This window comes from Apiospora aurea (genome assembly GCF_038362705.1).
Source record: "Apiospora aurea strain CBS 24483 chromosome Unknown utg000003l_segment0_segment0, whole genome shotgun sequence".
Classification (NCBI taxonomy): domain Eukaryota; kingdom Fungi; phylum Ascomycota; class Sordariomycetes; order Amphisphaeriales; family Apiosporaceae; genus Apiospora; species Apiospora aurea.
Genome location: NW_027117390.1, coordinates 1268261 through 1285846, shown reverse-complemented (window position 1 = coordinate 1285846; position 17586 = coordinate 1268261). Strand labels below are relative to the sequence as shown.

The 17586-nt window shown below is 56.0% G+C and overlaps 6 protein-coding genes across 6 annotated transcripts; 3 read left to right on the top strand and 3 right to left on the bottom strand.

Annotated features, from left to right (window-relative positions):
* Positions 1-421: 421 nt before the first annotated feature.
* Positions 422-2552, top strand: PG986_004253 (uncharacterized protein; the record flags this gene model as incomplete). The annotated part of the gene is made up of 2 exons (XM_066840475.1): positions 422-2372; positions 2533-2552. The coding sequence occupies 2 exons, from the start codon at positions 422-424 to the stop codon at positions 2550-2552; spliced, it is 1971 nt and encodes a 656-aa protein (XP_066703102.1).
* Positions 2553-3030: 478 nt separating this feature from the next.
* Positions 3031-4937, bottom strand: PG986_004252 (MBOAT family protein; the record flags this gene model as incomplete). Its single annotated transcript, XM_066840474.1, has 4 exons — positions 3031-3057; positions 3117-4286; positions 4307-4625; positions 4744-4937. 4 exons carry the CDS (start codon positions 4935-4937, stop codon positions 3031-3033), a joined length of 1710 nt encoding a protein of 569 aa, XP_066703101.1.
* Positions 4938-7476: 2539 nt separating this feature from the next.
* PG986_004251 (uncharacterized protein) lies at positions 7477-8013 on the top strand (the record flags this gene model as incomplete). The annotated part of the gene is made up of 1 exon (XM_066840473.1): positions 7477-8013. One exon carries the CDS (start codon positions 7477-7479, stop codon positions 8011-8013), a length of 537 nt encoding a protein of 178 aa, XP_066703100.1.
* Positions 8014-8753: 740 nt separating this feature from the next.
* PG986_004250 (P-loop containing nucleoside triphosphate hydrolase protein) lies at positions 8754-11900 on the bottom strand (the record flags this gene model as incomplete). Its single annotated transcript, XM_066840472.1, has 3 exons — positions 8754-8911; positions 8988-9331; positions 9412-11900. 3 exons carry the CDS (start codon positions 11898-11900, stop codon positions 8754-8756), a joined length of 2991 nt encoding a protein of 996 aa, XP_066703099.1.
* A 520-nt stretch (positions 11901-12420) lies between these two features.
* PG986_004249 (uncharacterized protein) lies at positions 12421-14790 on the top strand (the record flags this gene model as incomplete). Its single annotated transcript, XM_066840471.1, has 6 exons — positions 12421-12605; positions 12665-12964; positions 13008-13053; positions 13106-13391; positions 13452-13718; positions 13850-14790. Coding segments are annotated over 6 exons (2025 nt in total), but the record flags the coding sequence as incomplete, so codon positions are not given.
* A 540-nt stretch (positions 14791-15330) lies between these two features.
* On the bottom strand, positions 15331-17043 carry PG986_004248 (uncharacterized protein; the record flags this gene model as incomplete). Its single annotated transcript, XM_066840470.1, has 1 exon — positions 15331-17043. One exon carries the CDS (start codon positions 17041-17043, stop codon positions 15331-15333), a length of 1713 nt encoding a protein of 570 aa, XP_066703097.1.
* Positions 17044-17586: the final 543 nt, after the last annotated feature.

Sequence of the window (17586 nt, the reverse complement as noted above, 5' to 3'; positions counted from 1 at the left end):
TATCCTTTCATTGTGACATGTTGGTAGCAGGCAGACACTTGACCTGGTATGTGTTGTTGGAACCCGTGATTTTGGGGCGCGGCCCACTTCGGAACTGGAGATGCTTTTTGCCCCTCCTTGGCTTCTTCTTACCGTTCATTTTTACGGATATCGCAAACACCTAGGATAGTCTGTCTGCGCCATGTTCGTGTTCTGTGTTGGTATGTACTGTTGTAAGAGGTAGGATGGCATTTCTACATGTTGGCTTGGCTGTGCAAGTGGGCAAGGCCAGTGTGTTAGGCGAAGGGACCTTGGCAGTCGTCAACACACCCACAGTCTGATGTATCCATCAAATCATGGCCAATAGTTACTCGCCCCTCATCTCTTCCTCCTACCGCTCCACCATGCCCTATTTAGAACGTCGGGTATGCGAAAGAAATCCATGGAGTGGCACGATGCCTCCTGCCATCGCCTCGATCTCGCACCGGAAGGCGAGATCAAATTCTGCCTAAGCTGCGGTTCGCATGAGGAGCTTCGCCCGCCGGATGACGACGCTTCCCCGGCAGTTATCTATACGCCAAGTCCGTCTCCTCAGTACTGCGCCGCCGATGGAGAGGGGACACCGCCGCTGCACCACCCCCCGCTTCGTCGCCACTCAGAAACGCGCATTCTCGTTCTCCAGGGCGGGAAGCTCGAAGACCCCATCTGCGGTGATTTGCGTATTATCGACCTCGACCTCGCCTCATCGGAACAGCACCGGTATGAGGCGCTGTCCTACACCTGGGCCGACGAGTCGGGCGACGCGACGCCCTGCAGGACGATCCAGCTGGGCGGGCGCCCGTTTCTGATCACCGCGAATTGCGAGAATGCTCTACGGCGAGTGCGGCGCGAGTTCGTCGCCCGCGACGTGTGGGTTGACGCCATATGCATTGACCAGCACAACCTCGGCGAGCGAGGCCGCCAGGTCCGGCTGATGCCCAAGATCTACTCCGGGGCCCAGGCTGTGCTCATCTACGTCGGAGAGGCCGCCGACCGGAGCGCTCGGCTCTTTTTCGACATCGCCTCCGGCGCCGATCTACGCCCCGACGGGGATGCCGGACGCTGCATCGAGTCCTTCTTCCGTCGGAGGTATTTCCAGCGCATCTGGGTGCTGCAAGAAGTCGCGCTGGCCCGCAAAGCCGAGCTGATCTGCGGCGACTCCCGCGTCCCCTGGCTCCTCTTCAAGACGCGTCTGGAAAGGTGCTGCCCGCGCATCTACGCCCGGGTCCCCGTGCTCCGGTTCGGGCACCAGACCTACACGGATCCGAGCCAGCTGCTGGACATGCTGGAACTGGCCTCGCAGTGCCGCTGTCAGGATCCCCGGGACAAGGTCTTCGCCCTGCTCGGCCTGCTGCCCTACACGCTCGGCCGCGCCGTCGTGCCCGACTACGGCCGCTCGGTGGAACAGGTCTATGCCGAGCTGGCCGTCTACATCGCGGCCGAGTTCTCGTGGGCCCAGCTGCTGCGCATCGCCGTTCTGCGCAGACCGCCGCCACCACCGCCCCCGCCGCCGGCGACGACGATGGCAAATACAACTACCGATAGAGATTGGCCTTCATGGGTACCGGACTGGCGGTGCGCCCCGGCCTTGGATTACGAGACCTATTATCAGAATTGCCCCCTCTTCCCCATCGAGCCGCCCCGTTTTTCCCTTTCGGGCCTCAGTCTAAAAGTGACGGCCTGGAAGATGCCACATGTGCCTGGGTACCGTATCCGTAACCAGTATTACCAACACCGCCCCCATCGCATCCCGGGCCGTCTTCAGGGCTATTATCGCCCTCCTCCTCCTCCTCCTCCTCCAACTACTGCTGCGCCGCCGAGAGAAGAAAAGACGGCACGTTATTATCTCAACCTAGGGGAGCCATTCCACCACTCTTCTTCTCGGCCCACGCTCATGGCCTTCGATCATGGGGACGTTTTGCATTCGGAATCGGAATGGGCTTTCTTCGACCTTCTCGCCCCCTCATCTTCCTGCCGCACCGGCGGTCCCACCCCTTCGACTGACGGGCGCCGGAGGAGAAGAAGACACGGGGACCAGCCCCGACGAAGAGGGCAACCTGCACCTAGCCCGAGCAGCAGCGACCCCTCGCGACGGGGGGCCTGCTTCCAACGACCCCTCCACATCGCCGCGGTCGACCTACAGGCGGACCTCCGGGCCGCCCCCGCGAAGTGGAAGAAGATCATTGCTTCTATGGTGAAATGGGTCGCGCCCGGCCTGGTTGCGACGGGTTCCTCCGCCTCCTCCGTGGAAGAAACCCTCGAGATCCTCACATTTACGGCCTCCAAACTGGCCCCGATTGACGAGAAAGCCGAGGCGCTGTGGCCGGTTCCGGAAGCTATGGATCCCGGAAAAGGTAAGTCCAAAAGACGAGACCAGAAACTACTATTTGATGAGGTGAGTTTTGATATGCTGGGATTTTGCTTATCAAGTGGTATAACTAGGAGAGATCTCGGCCCAGGCTCACACGCGGCTTCTGGCATGGAAGATACTTCTCCGGCTCTGTCTGGTAATAGAAACCACCGTGGTTACCTGAAGAAACAGACTGCCATAAGGACGCCAGCGATGGTAAAGCCCTCCGATATGAAATGGGAAACACGGCTTAATACCAATAGATGCTAGGTAAGTTCGTGGATAACTCCTCAACACCAGATAACCTACAATGATGGATGATGACATAAGAAAAGGACCACTGGTTTGACAATATAGTAAACTGTTTTACTAAAACTGAAGGGGGTATAATATGTAAAAACGCACAACAAATATGACATAACGACCGCACGCCGTCGCGTCGCACTTTACCCATGTGCGCATCATGCAATCCATGTGACAGCCACTGATTCAACCGGCCAATCAACCAAACATGCGGAGCCTATATACCGACGACCTTCTGCCCTAGATTTCCCAGTCTTTGCTTGCGTGCTCTTTCCCTTGTAATCTTACATGCGTACCTTGGGCGTTGGGTCCCATATGCCAGCCACTTTACACTTTTCTTCTGAATGCAATGGACTGTCTTAAATCAGGACGTAGAGAGAACATATCTATCAAAGATGTTAGCAAGCTACCCTCTCATAAGGAACGTAGTGAATGAACGACTTACCAAACTCAGCCCCAAGACCATGCTGCACCAAAAGCACACATTGTTCAGCGTCTCCTTGCCGCGGACCCAGCGCGTCCGCTGCAGCACGACGATGGGCAGCTGCAGCATCTGGCAGATGAAGCCGTAGCCGCGGATCTTCTTGGTGATACAGGCCATGACGATCTCGTGGCCTAGGGCGGACACTAAGAAAGTAATGAGCGTCGCCATGGGCCGCCCGATCTTCTGCCGCGACGTGGCGTACACATGCCGCCGCAGGAACGAGTAGACGGGCACATTCCATTCGCGCGAGAACTCCATCCAGTCAGTGCTGTTCCACCAGTCCGAGTAGAAGTGGCGGTCGGCGAAGCGCGTGATTTCGGCGAAGGCGCCGAGGACGTACTCGAAGATGACGAGGAAGACGAGCAGGAAAGTGAGCATGAAGGGGAAGAGCAGCCACGAGATGGTCTCGGCCAGGATCAGCATCGTGTCCAGCGTGTTCTTGTTGTTGTTGACGTCGATGAGGCCGCGGTGCGACTCCTGCAGGACGGGCAGGATGAACTCTTCGGAAATGATGGTCAGCAGGAAGATGCAGCCGAAGGTGGCGACGATCTTGGACACGAGGGGGATCCAGTTGATCCGGTCGGTGCGCGGGTACTCGAGCTCGTAGCACAGCGTCGGGCAGAGCAGGTAGTCGGCGTAGTTGGGCCAGGTCAGGTTGCGCGGGTAGGTGATGTTGCCGATGGGGCTGGTGAGCTCGCGGGCGAGGTCGGCGCGCAGCTGCGCGAGGCGCTCGACCTCGGCGTCGCTGTGGTTGCTGCCGTTGTCGCTGTCGCCGTTGTCGCTGGGGGCCACCTTGTTCTTGTGCGCGTACTCGCCCATCGGGTTCTCGACGGTCGGGTAGACGTAGGCCGGGGCCTTGGACTCGGTGGTCATGGGGTCGTCGAGGGCCTGGAGGCGCTTCTCCGTCTCGGACAGGTGGCCGTTGTAGAAGGCGTACGAGTGCATCTTCATGAGCAGGACCATGGTGTGCAGCAGGAAGAAGACCTGGGCCGTCCACGTCCAGCCAAGCGCAAAGGGGATGAAGACCCAGAAGGCGAGCCAGAGGGCCTGGTAGATGCTCTGGACGGCCATGCCGCCCTCGTTCCAGCGCATGCCCCCTGGTTCTCCCGCGTGTATTTGGCCAGGGGCAAGCTGATGGCGGTCGAGGCGACCATCAAGAAATCGGCAATGGCGAGGTGCCAGAGCTTGACGGTGAAGAGGGTCCAGATCTGGACGCGCAGGGGCGAGCCCGTGTCCTTGATGTTGCGCAGCATCGAGGTGATGGCCATGATGGCGAGGCCGATCCAGAAGAGGTTGAAGAAGCCGTGGAAGTCGCGGTAGTCGGACGCCGGGTCGAAGTGCGACACGCGCGCCGTGTAGTCGATGGTCGGGAAGATGCGGCGCCGCTGCTCGGCCCTAACCTGCTTGCGCGCGTACGAGAGGGCTTTGGCGGACTGGGGCGCGTCCTCGGGGACGGGCGTCGATCGGCCACTGTGTTTCCAAGGGGGGACTCGTCAGTATTCACGTCTCTATTCCATGCATGCTCTCTTGCTTTGCTTTCCTCGAGCTCCGTCCCAAGCTACTGTTGTAGTGGTTTAATCGTGCGTACCTTGTCAGGCCCGAGGCGGTGCCGTTCTCGGGCATGGCGAGGAAGCCATTGCTCGACGTGATGCTCACGTTGCTTTCTTGCCGTGTCAGCTCGGCCAGCTGTGGGTTTACGGGTTTGCGCGGCCGAGGGCGGAGGACGTTGTCGTGCTCGCCGCCGTTCATGGCGGCGGACGCCTCAGCGCCGGTTGCGGCCATGGCTGCTGGTTTGGTTGGGTATGCGAAAGCGTGGTGTGTCCCAAAGCAAAGCCTCTTTTCCCCCACCAGACCTTAGCAGAGCGGTAACAGATGGGCAAAGTCAAAAACCCTGTGGCAGGAAACAAAAGCCCCAAGAGGCGAAAGTAATATGCTTCTGGTCTCGGAGAATTGATCGCAGCTTTGACGGCCGGGCTATCCAAAGTCAAATCGGGAAGTTGGACAGTTGTTTGGAAACGGGGCCCGGCTGTGGTTGCTGCTCGTGAGAGGCCGACTCGAGTCGTGGGCAGACCGCAATGCTGAGTCAATAGATCAAAGTCTGGATCTGGGTAGTCGAAGGTCTATCCCGGCAAGTTGAGGGGAGTGCATGCGGCTTGACCCGCAAGCTAGATGGGGGAAGAGAGGATTATGTATGTTCTCATATGCTGCTAGTTCGATGGGCAAAGGGGGGTCGTTGAGGGCGAGTATGTTACTTATTTATTAGGTCGCCTTCCTTCACTGTGTGGCCTCATGGGAAAAACGACCGGTGTTTCGAAGGGTAGCAGAGCTTATGTTTGAGAGAGTGAGGGGGGGCCATTTGCAATGACAGGACAGACAGGCAGATAGGAGACGGAGACAGGCAGGCAGATTTAGTAGCAGCAGACAGGCCGAGGTTCCCCATCCATCATCTCATTCCTGTTCATTTCATTTCGTCCAATCCGTCCAATCCGTCCGATTCGGGGGTTTTGTTGACTTTCGCACTTCTTTTTTTGTTTTATGAAGAGGGCGTGTGCATTGCATTGGGTATTACGTAGCTCCGATTGACGACGACATGCAGATTGGAAGAGGTCTTAGAGTACGCAAGTGCCCAGGTTACGAGGCCAATCAGAGGCAGTCAGAGGGCATGGCCGCTCCTGGGCCACGCTGCAACATGACATCAGCCCCACGTGAGGGAGGGAAAAAGGGAAAAAGGGACCTGGAGGCTAGTGGTTAGCAGGGTAGCTGCAGTGGCCGTAGCTTCTGGCCGTAGTTCCTGAGTGCTATCTGGCATTTTGACTCCCTGATGCCCCTGTACAGCATCAGCTGTGCTGCTCTCACTCCCACTACTAGCTTAAGGAACTGGTGCCGAAGACCGCTTAACAGGTTGCCGCATCCCCGAATCCGAATCCGATGATCTATTTTTTTTGGCATGCTCACTATTGACTAAGTATTGTCGTTGGCCCAAAATCCATCTCGGCCGTCGGCAGATGCGTACGTCAGACGCCAAAATAAGCAATGCCCCAAAGGAGAAGCCTAGTCATCATGACCATAAAATCATCATATTGGGGGTACAGTCGCTAGGCACCCAGGCACCCCTCCCAATAACCATTGTTGGGATGGGGCGATGGGCCTCTCCGGTGGGTTACATTGGTCCCCTCCTGAAGGAACCAGCCCCGTCCTGTGCGATGGCTGGAGGCAGGATGGGTGCATAAAAACATCCATCAATGATGCCGCTGTCGTAAGTTTCATTATTGCGCATTACTAGGTACTGGGAAAAAAAAAGAGAGAAAAGGAATACGGAGGCGGCTCTCACGGATAAGCTTATGCCATCTTGCCAGCACTGCCGGGTCGCACACGTCTTACTGATGCATCCTTCTAGGCATCGCTGCAAATGCCATAGCTGAGTGAGCGGTTTTCGCAGCTTTGGCATTCGGGGCGGTCACCAAGCGAGGATGACAAGTGTCCTCCTGATCGACAGCAAGCGAAGAAACCCCGACGAAACGGCATCGCAATTCGATGGGGCATGAGAGCTTCTAGAAGCCTTGCTAAGTTGCCTAATCTCGCGTAGATGACACTGGATCGAGAAAGCGGGCCGGGCTCGGGGAGGCGCAAATACTGGTTGGTGGTGGGTGGTGGTGGGAGCGTTGGAGCGGCAGGGGAAGCTTGGGAGGTTACCAGCCACTGTGGCTTCTGCTTCAGCACTCTCGCTCGCTCCCTGGCGTCTCCTACCCTCGATTGGGCACGAACATTCTGCAGTAGAATCTATTGTCGTTGTTGTCCGTCTATGTAAATGGATAAAACCCGTCTATCAAAATTGACCAGAAGTATTCCACCGCTGAGTTACGCTCGCTTCTAAGCAATCGATAGAAAGCTAGCTCTTCAGAGGTTGGACTCTGGAGAGCGAAGTTCAGCTGACATGACCCTTGAAACTCGGTATCTCGACAGCCCTATCCACAATAAAGCCCCTGGTCGGCGACTCTGAAACTGCTCTTTGACTCGGGGGTGTTGCACGTCGTCGTCAACGCGCGCGCGAATGGCTTCGAACCGCCAGCTTTTCCCTCTCAAAGATCTAAAAACTCTGCAATATCCCATTTTGAATTGCGATGTTACATTAAAATATAACCATTCATCTTTCATCCCATCTCTATCTCTCTACCCCCCGCACCGCCAAATAACCTCTCATCTTAAGCTTTTTCCGGGGGCGCCTCACTTTGATTTACCCCTACCTACTACAAGTAGACCGCAACCAACACTGGATTAAGAAGGGGACCACTCGGAGCCACCCCCACACGCCAACACGAAGATGCGTCTCCTCTCCATCCTCTTCACCATCCTCTGCTCCGCCGCAATCTGGAATCTCCGCCGCATGGTCCATGATCTCGAGGAGGAGCAGCAGCAGACCCAAAACGACCACAACAACGGCAGCACCGCCGCCGCCAGGCTCAGCCTGTACGAAAAGGACGTGATGACGACGGCCATGTACGCCCTGGGCACGGGGCTGACCCTCAACGTCGTCTGCGCCTTCGCGGCGCGCTCGCTCGACGACGAGATCATCCCGGGCACCGAGATGATGGCGTGCGCGCCCTACGGCGTCGGCGCCGCCGCCATCGCGGCGCGCATGCACACCTTCGCCCTGGGCGGGCTCACCGCGGGCCACTGGGACTACGCGCGGCGGACGGGGCCCCGGCAGCTCAGGCGCTGGCTCCGGCACGACGTGGTCGGGCGGGCGGTGGACGAGGTGAAGAGGTTGGCGACGGGAGCGGCGGCGGGGAGGGGTATGGAGGGCGCTGGTGCTGGGGCTGGGTGTGGTGACGGGGCGGAGGGCAAGTGCGAGCTTTGATTGAGTTCCGGGCACTTACTCGAGTTGATCACGATGACCTTCAAACTTAAAGGGGTTATTTATTGGCTTAGCAAGCAATCAGCATCTGCCTCTCTGACATTGCGGCCATGACAATTCATTTTCAAAGTAGCGAGCCAATCAAATGCACGAGTTCATGGCTGCAATTTCGACCTTGATCGTATAGATACCCACGTTCACGACGATTGTGTATCTAGATATATCCTCGATTAAGCCGCCATTGTCTTGTCCCGTCTGTCTGGGCCTTGCGCCTTGTGAGCCCGAATGGACAGGAGATCCGGTCGCGACGATGTCACCCACTCCGTAGCCAACATGGTGGGGTAATCACTGCACAATAAAATGATGAGGGCAATGGTCAAGATACCTGACTACCCACTTAACGCCGGTTATCCCAGATCTTGCTTTCCACTGCCAGCTATCCCTCTGTTTATCGGAAGCTTTATCACCAATGAGTTATCCCATCACGAACCAGCAATCCTCCCGTGTTCCGCACCGTCCTGGCCAATCTCCTAGCATGTAGAGTGTAGAGTTGGTTTGGATGCCATGGATTCGAATCCCTAAAAGTATCATCTCTCTCTCTATCACTCACTCCCTGCGCCCTTCCCCTTCCCCACAAGGTCACTCAGCTTTCGGGGACTGTGTCTAAACCTCCAATTATACCTAGTTCGTTCTCATTCTTATAACATACTTGGGAACTAAAACGAGTTCCACGGCAACTGAAACTATTTCTTTCCCTTCTTCTTCTTCCGCCGCAAGAGTGCCCGGATAGCCTCCAGCTCCTCCTCCTCATTCAGGTCGCTATCATCTGGCTTCGGACCATCTGCCTCGTCCCTCTGCTTTTCGTCATCCTCGTCATCTTCCTCTTCATAATCTTCGTCGTCTTCGGATAGAGATTCCTCATCTTCACTACTCGTCACCGCAGGCGCATTGCTACTGCCCTTCCCCTTGTGACGTACAGTTGCCCCCGCTGCCCCTGACGTTCGGGCCCCGTACCCGCCGGCAGCAGCGGCCGATGGCGCCGCGCGCCTCTTCTCCTTCTCGGGAGCCAGGGCGGCTCGGGCGCCCCCTCGCGAACCGGTCCGCGCGCCATTGCTCCTCGGACGCCAGGTCAGACTCGTCCATGCCCAGCGTCGAGATGAGGTACTTCTCGAACTCCTTGGACCGGTCCGCCACCGTGGCCAGCTGCGAGCGACCCAGCTCGGGCAGGGGCTTGCTCTCCGAATACCGGCCGTTCACCAGTTTCTTCTGGTACTCGTGTTCGGCTAGGGAGATGGCGGCTTGGAACGCGTTCCGGATTTGACTGCATACGTAATACTAATACTGATAAGCATATGCGTGATTCTTCCCTTTTTGAGGAGAACGAGAGCTTTGCGAGCTTACCGTCCATTCCAGGCCCCTAGATTCTCACCCTTCATCTCGCGATAGTTGTCCTTGGCAAACTCGAGGATCTCCTTGCGCTTGATGACAAAGTGCGCGGGCCCGCGGCGCTTCTGCTCGGCCCGGGTGCGGTCGACGAAAATCTCGTAGAGGCGGCGGGTGGTCTTGAGGTTGAAGGGCTGGTAGAGCAGGCTCAGGTGGATGCGGGACTTGAAGGCCGGGTCGATGTTGCCGACGCGGTTGGTCGTGAGGAAGAGGATGCCCGCGTAGTACTCGAGGCTGCGGAGGAAGACGCTGGTGACAGCGTTGCGGCGGAGGTCGTTGCGCGTCCGCTTGGCGAGGAAGACGTCGGCCTCGTCGAGCAGCAGGACGCAGCCCCACTTGTGCGCGAGCTGGAAGTGCTGCTGCAGCCGCGTCTCGACCTCGGTCGCCGTCTCGCCAATGTCGCCACACGTCACGGAGAACAGGGGCCGCTTCGTGTTGTCGGCCACGCACTCGGCCGTCGACGTCTTGCCCACGCCCGGCGCGCCGTGCAGCAGCAGGATCAGGCCCGTGCCCTTGCCCCGGACCAGGTCGATGCCGCTCCAGACCGACCCGGACGCCGCGGGCAGCTCGGCCGAGCCGTCGCGGGAGTTCTCGTGCGTCGCGACCAGGGCCTGGATCGTGCTCTTGTGCTCCTCGGACAGCATGAGGTTCTTGAAATCGTTCTCGAATGTGACTTCGGACAGGTCGGATATCCGGAGCGTGGCCCACCGTCGGGTCCTCAGTACGAAGCCGTACACCCAGGTAGGTAGCAGCATGAGGTCCTCTTCGGTCAAGCCGTTGGCATCGCGACCAGTGAAGAGGTGTCCGTTTTCCTGGGAGAATTTGTTCAGATGCATTTGGTCCAGTTCCCAGTCTTTGAAAGCGATGTCTGAGCCGCAACATCCTTCAGAGTATTTGCCGTGGAAACAGTAAGATGCTATCTTTGTTTCGCGTTTATCGAACTCGATTAGATCCTCCTTGGAGATCTTAGTTTTTGGTTTCCAATCTGGGTTGGAGTGTATAGCCAAAGTCATATCCACGATGACTTGTGCATCAAGGTCGTGAGATGGTTCATCGAGGGTCTTCCCCACGAAGTGCTTATGCGCAAAGGGCTTTATAGTCAGGTCGAGATATTGGCGGCCCTGTTCCATGAACTGTTTTCGCTTGGAAGCAACGCCGGGGTCTAACTTCAGTGGGTAAACTGCTAGAGACTTGATGGGAACGCGACCCAGATACCTTGTGATCGATATAGTTGTCAATTTGGGCACGTAGCTGGAGCCATCAGACACAATACTCAAGCAATCCACACTGAAGCCGTCTACGGGCGTCGGCTTATCGCCCTCGTCGGTGAGACGTTCAATGAGCGGTTCGCGGCCACCTGTGAAATGAAGGACCTTGTACGCATGGGTTGGGTCTGATTGAGCCAGGACGTAGTCGCCTCTGTAGAACAGATGCCACAGATCCACGTATGCAATCGTCTCCGCGGTACCTTCCTCGATGCGTTGCCTTAGATCAAAGGTGGTCTGCAAGTCTTGGTCCATAAACTGGATCAGTAATTTGAGGTCTTCCAGCAGATCCTTGTTGTCAAAGTTGGGCTTGTCAGCCATTCGCTTTAGAGCTGGCGTATCTCCTGAGCCTGGTTTGTCCTCCTCTTTTCCCTTTATTGCTGCCTCCACATCGCTGATGCTTTGCCGTATTTCCTTCCCAAACATCACGACTAACTTGAAAGGCGCCAGGAACACCGTACTAGACTCCATAGTGTCGCTTCCAGGGGCATGGAGGTCCTCGGAGATCAGCATAGCAGTTGCTTTCTGGAGGTGCCACACCAACGGCCGCGACCGGATCCTCAGACGTTCAGGTGACCATTGAATCCGCGTTTGGTCACTTTCGAGACCCGTCGACCTGCGCAGCGTTCCACTTTGTGGCTGTTGCTGCTTCTTCTCGATATGTTCTAAAGTCAAAACCTCAAGCGCCGCGCGTTCCCCACGAGGAATGTCCCACGACGTGTTATTTAGGCGGAATTGACTGGGGCTCGACCGTTGGAGTAAGTGCTTGTAGACTGGATGGTACTTTATTGCTTCCCGCAGCTCAAAGTCGTCGGGAAGATTGTAGAGATCTTGCTTCACTTTGCGTAACTCCCTTTCAAGCTCCTCGATCCTCAATTCGGCGTAGCTGAAGTACAAAATGGCCTGCTTGGATCTGCTAGCAAGGGTGCCGTCGTCTCTTTCTTTTTGCAAATGAAGCCTGCCAAAGTCGCCGTACTGTGACGTGTTGCTAATTCTCGCACCAAGCGATACGGGATCTTCGTCCTGGCCAGGAACATTGGTGGCTTCTTCCACAACAAGACTTGCCTTGTTGTTGTCATCGGATAGCGTCGTAACATGCTTGGGACCCATTGTCGCGACAGTGCCCTCGTTGGGACTCTGGAGATTGGGCGATGGCGCTCGTTGCACTACTTCCGGCGCCATGGTTCAAGTAACATAACCGAAACCGCAGGTTGTTTTCGGAGTGATGAGAAATGAGTTCGGTGGCCCAAGCCCAAAGAAATGGAGGTGGCGGGGAAATGCTACATTCATTTGGTTTGGGTCTTCCACATGGGGACCGCAGTCAATAAAACCCCTTCCTTATAGCTCAATAGCTGCGGTAAAAGCTGGCCAATAGACTGGCACCTCTGTCCGTGGCTGTTTGGGTGTTGGGGACCAAATGCAGTCAGCAAGGAAAGATGCGTGAGGGGGCGCGCGTGGCCTTCGAGGTGGCCAGGAGCATACTGTATCCAATAAGCACAGCAAGACCGAGGAGAAGTATTTGCACCTCGAACAAACCAGAAAAGTGTTTCCCCCTGTTTCCTTATCCATATCTCGCTTTTGATTTTCTCCCTAGAGCGCGCTTGTTATATCCGGCTGAATTTGGCGCTTGTGCGCACTGCAAAACCAGGCTGCCACCCACATACGCAGTCATTATAGACCTACTCCGCTCACGGTGAGTAGTACTGCCACCATGGAAGAAAACGCTAGGCAGAACTACCTGCAGTCGAGGACGCGCCACCCCCCAGATGAGGCAGCGAGGTTCGTCGAGAACCAGATCGCGCCCGCCGCTCAGATGAAGCCCGTATATCACGAGCGGCTGAATGGATTCGCTTTCGTCGATGAGGCGCAACGACAGGATCAGATAAGGTTAGCCCCCTACTGTCGGTTTTAGAATGTAAAGGGGCTACCCCTGACTTGAAGCCCAGCGCGGATATGTGGAAAGAAGCCGACGAGGAGAAGGAACAGCTCTTCGCCATGATGGAAACAGTACGCGAGAAGTTGATGAAAAGGAAAACCGCAGCCGACGTTCAGACTCTTGCTGACGTAGATCTGCGAAACTGCAAATGGGAGGAAGTGATGGACGAGGTGCAGGCGACGGGCACACGGTGGAGGACGTCGACCATCAAATCGAGCAAGACGGCGCAGTACATCGACAAAGTTGGCCAGAACTCCAAGGCGTTCGAGAGCTGGTTAGGCCTGCTGCCGGCCGGCGATTATGGCTCAAGGTGCGTTGGCCCCCTTATTCACCTACACCATACCCATTCGTAGCTCACTCAAGCGTAGCATAGCTGGAGTCTTCAAGGTGGTCATCGGGGTAAGTCACTTAGGCCATTGGATACAACGCCCGGCTGGGCACACAGCCTTAGGGGGACCATTACTGGTGTTTACTCGACTACCCTGCCGGGCAAAAACGAAGAAGCAACAAGGCTGATACATTTGGGTTACAGGCAGCTGGTCGATATACAAAAGTTGAGGAAACCATTTTCAAAGCTCTCTCAGAAATACCCGAGATCATGGAGAACGCCCGGCGTTATGTGCAGATCTATTACGAGAATCGATACGCTTCACTAGAACGGAAAACATTCGACCCCTTCAGAGCGATACTGCGAGCCCTTCTTCACATTATGAGGTTCTTCGCTGACAGCAAAGTTCGTAAGTAGTTCGTGATCCTCCCGGATTCCCTTCCTGACTGATTCAACCCTCTCTATTCAGGAAAGATCTGGCAACCAATCTTGCACCAGAATGCGTATAAGAGCGAGCTCACGGACAGCATCGACGAGATCAATAAGCAAACTGCACGGGTCGATGAAGAGGCCAACCAGTGTCTCGCCGAGCGTGCGTTGACTAACGAGCGCATCTCGCTGGCGACCAACCAGAACTCGGAGACGCAGCTTCTGAACCAGGAGACTCAGCTACGTCTCATGCGAGACATCTACCAGATGTTGAAGGGGAGCCCTTTGCTAGGCTTGGTGCAGAAAGGTACGTCTGTGATCCTTCATATAAGTACAGCAGGATTCAAGTGTAGGGATGGGAAGAACACGCATAAAGGGACCCAGTGGAACATTCACTGTGACCAAATCCTATGTCTAACTAATAATACTTGCCCTCAGATGGATTGCTGCATCCTGATATCACCCTTCTGATAAACAGGGCCGCCCCAACACCGGAACAACCACGAACGCCCTCACCAACCGATATGGCGACTCTGAGGGCCCGGCTATTGGACACGATAAACTACGACCCTGGCGCTATTGCGAATGACATCCAAGTCATTTTCCAGCGCGGCCTCGCCCTCGACGAACAGCCCAAAGCAGTCGCCGCGTCACTGGTGACCCACCCACGGTTCGACGCGTACTTCGGCCCCGCGGCGGGTGGCGGCGGCAGCGACGAGCCGACCTCATCCGCGCTGCTCGTCAACGGCCGCATGGATGCGGCGGGCAGCGACGGGGTATCGCCGCTCGGCCTAGTGGTCGCGGAGGTAGCGCGGACCTCGGCGGGCCGCCGCGGCGCCTACGTTGTGAGCTATTTCTGCGAGCGGCACCGGCCGGGAAGTTTTGCATCGTCCACCGCCTCGACCTCCGCGGCGGCGGGTAGTCCAGTCAGCGTCATGGTGGCCAGCTTTATCGGGCAGCTGCTGACGCAGATGGAGGAGCAACGGGTGGCGCCCGACTTCACCTTCCTCAAAGAAGAAGACTGGCCGCGTCTGCGTCGGGGTCGGGTTAACACGCTATGCGTCGTCTTCGTGACGCTCGTGGGCCAGCTGCCGCCCGGGAGCGTGCTGCTGTGCATGATCGATGGGGCGAGCCAGTACGAGACCATGGCGCTGGGCGCGGATATGGAAGGGCTCATCCGGCGGCTCCTGAGATTAGTGGACAGCACCCAGGACCATCTGGTCTACAAGCTGTTGGTGACGTGTCGGACGAGGGCAAGGGGTATTGCTCAGTACTTCCAGGACTGTACGCTGAACTTGGATGGAGAGACCGAAGAGGCAGATTCGTCGAGTCGGCGGATTGCCTCCTTGAGGAACCTCGAGAAACCCCTAGGGCAGTAGCACAAGACCTTCCAGAGTCCAGGCGAGCTAACTTCATATGGAAAAGATGAAGAGAGTTAGCTCTTTCGTTCCCCCCCTGCCCCCTTCACCTGTTCTTGTTGTCTGACCTTAACTGCTTCTCAAGCAGCTGAAGAGCCTGATGGAAGCTGTGCTTGTATAACTCTTAACAAGCCTCTTATATTCTTCAAGGAACTGGTGATTGAATATTACTTTATTAGGTATATTAAAGCCATACTAGTTCGACTTGCGAGCTTCATTGTACGTTATTGACAACTCTTTCTTTTTGGACCTTTTCTTTTTTCAGATAAAGACGCAACGCTCTGGCAAACCCCGCGCGGGTCACAACATCGAGCAGTTTATTGATGTCGAGTTTCCGGACTGGGGCCAAACTCTAAGCGAGTGTATTACGCCATCGCTGAAGGTATAAATTAATAATGATATGTTGATCTCTGGTGTATGTAGACATCGCTATATCAGATCTAACAAACATACATCGATGACCAGCTCAGTAACATTGATCAAGACTCTAGTAAGACTCGTTCAGCCGGAATTCCAAACAGAAGAGTAAAACTCCGACCTGGCATATTCCAGATCCTCGAGCAGTCTCTCACCGACGCGGGCCCGGCCGACGACCTGCACGACGTGCATGGCGACATCGTGAGACTGGGTCTCCAAGCAACCGTTTCCCATCTGCTCGATGAAGACGTCGACCAAGTTCTCGTACGCCCGGAAGCGCTCCCGTGCCGACTCGAGCTCGGCAGGGCGGTACTCTAAGCCTACGTTCTCGGGGAACAACGTCTTGAAGAATCGGAGCTCGGCGGGGCTGTACGCTAGGTGGACATGATCGGGGAAAACCATCTTGAAGAACTCGAGGCGAGGCGCGCGGCCGTGTTTTAGTTCGTCTCCCAACAGAAGGGCCTCGGACAGAGCCGCCTTCAGGTCTCGATAGTCGGTCATGTTCTGCTCCATCTGCAGCTGCAGCAGGTAGACGGCGTTGCGCGGCGCAAACCGGACGGCACGTGCCAGCAAGCCCGCGTCCTCTGGGCGGGCAGGGGACTGGCGCAGCTGTAGGCTGGCGCCTGGCAGGCCGCGGTCGAGGTACAGAGGCGGGTCCTCCCTGGGCGGTATGCTCGTGCCAGCCCCGATTAGGATGTCGATGATTTCCTCGTGCCCGTCTTGGGGATTATAGTAGCCCCCGGTAGCGTGGTGGAGTGCCAGCGTCAAGGTGCCCTGGAAATCATCCGAGGCCAGCCTGCCCTTGAAGTAGGCGATCAAGGCGCGGACGAGGCGAGCCTTCTTGAAGGCGGCCGCCTCGAACAAGTAGTCGATGGAGATGCCGCCGGACCGCGATGAAAAGCCCAGATTCTTCTCAAGTAACCAGACGCACGCGTCTTCACGCATTCCAGGATTCGAGGACCATGTGCGGGCTACGCGAGCTCTGCTCAGACCGTAGAAAGCAACTTGCCACGCATCGAGTGCTGTACCCTGGTTGTCTGTGACGCCGCTGATCACCTGAGTGCTCATTTGGTCCAAAATGATGTCGAAATCAACCTTCTGCTCGGCTTCCTTGCCTTTCTCATTGTTTTTGGTATGCAATATCTCGAGCACGTCAGAACGATTGTGGCTGCAGGCCCAAAGGACAGGGGGCACGTAAAAGTCACCATTGAAGTTGAGACTAGTCCGCGAGTGATACTCTTTCGGACCCTGGATGGCGGCGGGATATTTCTTCAGGTATGCTTTGATGACTTGCTCGATCACTTTGATGTCTGGGCACTTCTTTATCGCTCGGAGGATCAGGGCTCCCCGGAACAGGGAAACGGGCAGTTCCAAGATTGAGTTCCAGTTCCGCAGCATTCTACAGAGCTCGTTGTCGCTACCGATAGCGAGGTAAAGAATCCCCTTGCCCCAGCGGCTGACGCATGCGTTCAGGAACGCGTGGTCGTCATCATTGAGCGGACGGTATGCGGGCGCGACTTTAGTTGCAGGCCAGGCGGCGATGTTCCCTACGCTGAGGCTCAAACCATATACACGCATTAGCTTCGAGAAGCGGGATCTGGCTTCATCGAAGAGACGCTCGTCCTCGACCTCCTCCTCAAATAGGACCTTCTGGTCCAGAAGAGAGTGGTATCTCTTGCTTGTCACCGAAAGTGAGCGCAAGGATCGGGTGCTCATGTGATGAGCCAACTGGAGAATGAGCTCGTTCGGTAGAATTGTGAGCCCGCCCTTGGGTAACTCGGGATGATATGCAGGCATTGTGCGGCAGGTGTGTCGGAGTCTCAGTTGACGGAGAATTTATGATGGTTGAGGGTGGAACGCTTTGGGAATTTACCGTTGATTCTGGCTTTCGTTACTCGTTTTTCTTTTCTTGTTCTTGGGGAGGCACCTGGTTTGCTACTTGGATAAAAGCAGATACTTGTGTCGGAAAATTTAAGTTGGCAAACGAGTAATTAGACAAGCTGTACGTAGTAACTGTTCGTTTGTGATAAGGTGCTGACCCGGGTTTCAACCATGTACATTAGGTGGGTTACCCATCTCTCCTCGTTTTCAACAAATGACATCTCCATCTCCTTGGAAACGGTTCCGAAATTGCTGCCTCGAATGTAGCAGGAATAAATCTTGCCATCTCAGCCCACAGCAATCATTCAGCGCTGCAAGGTTGAGACTGACACCGTGGCATGTGGCCATATGCATTGAAATCAGGTGCAAGACAAGACTAGTACAAGGCTGTCTCTTGCAATTGCTGGTAACTATGAGAATTAAGTTCCTCGTATCGCCTTGTTTCTAGGAACTACCTTC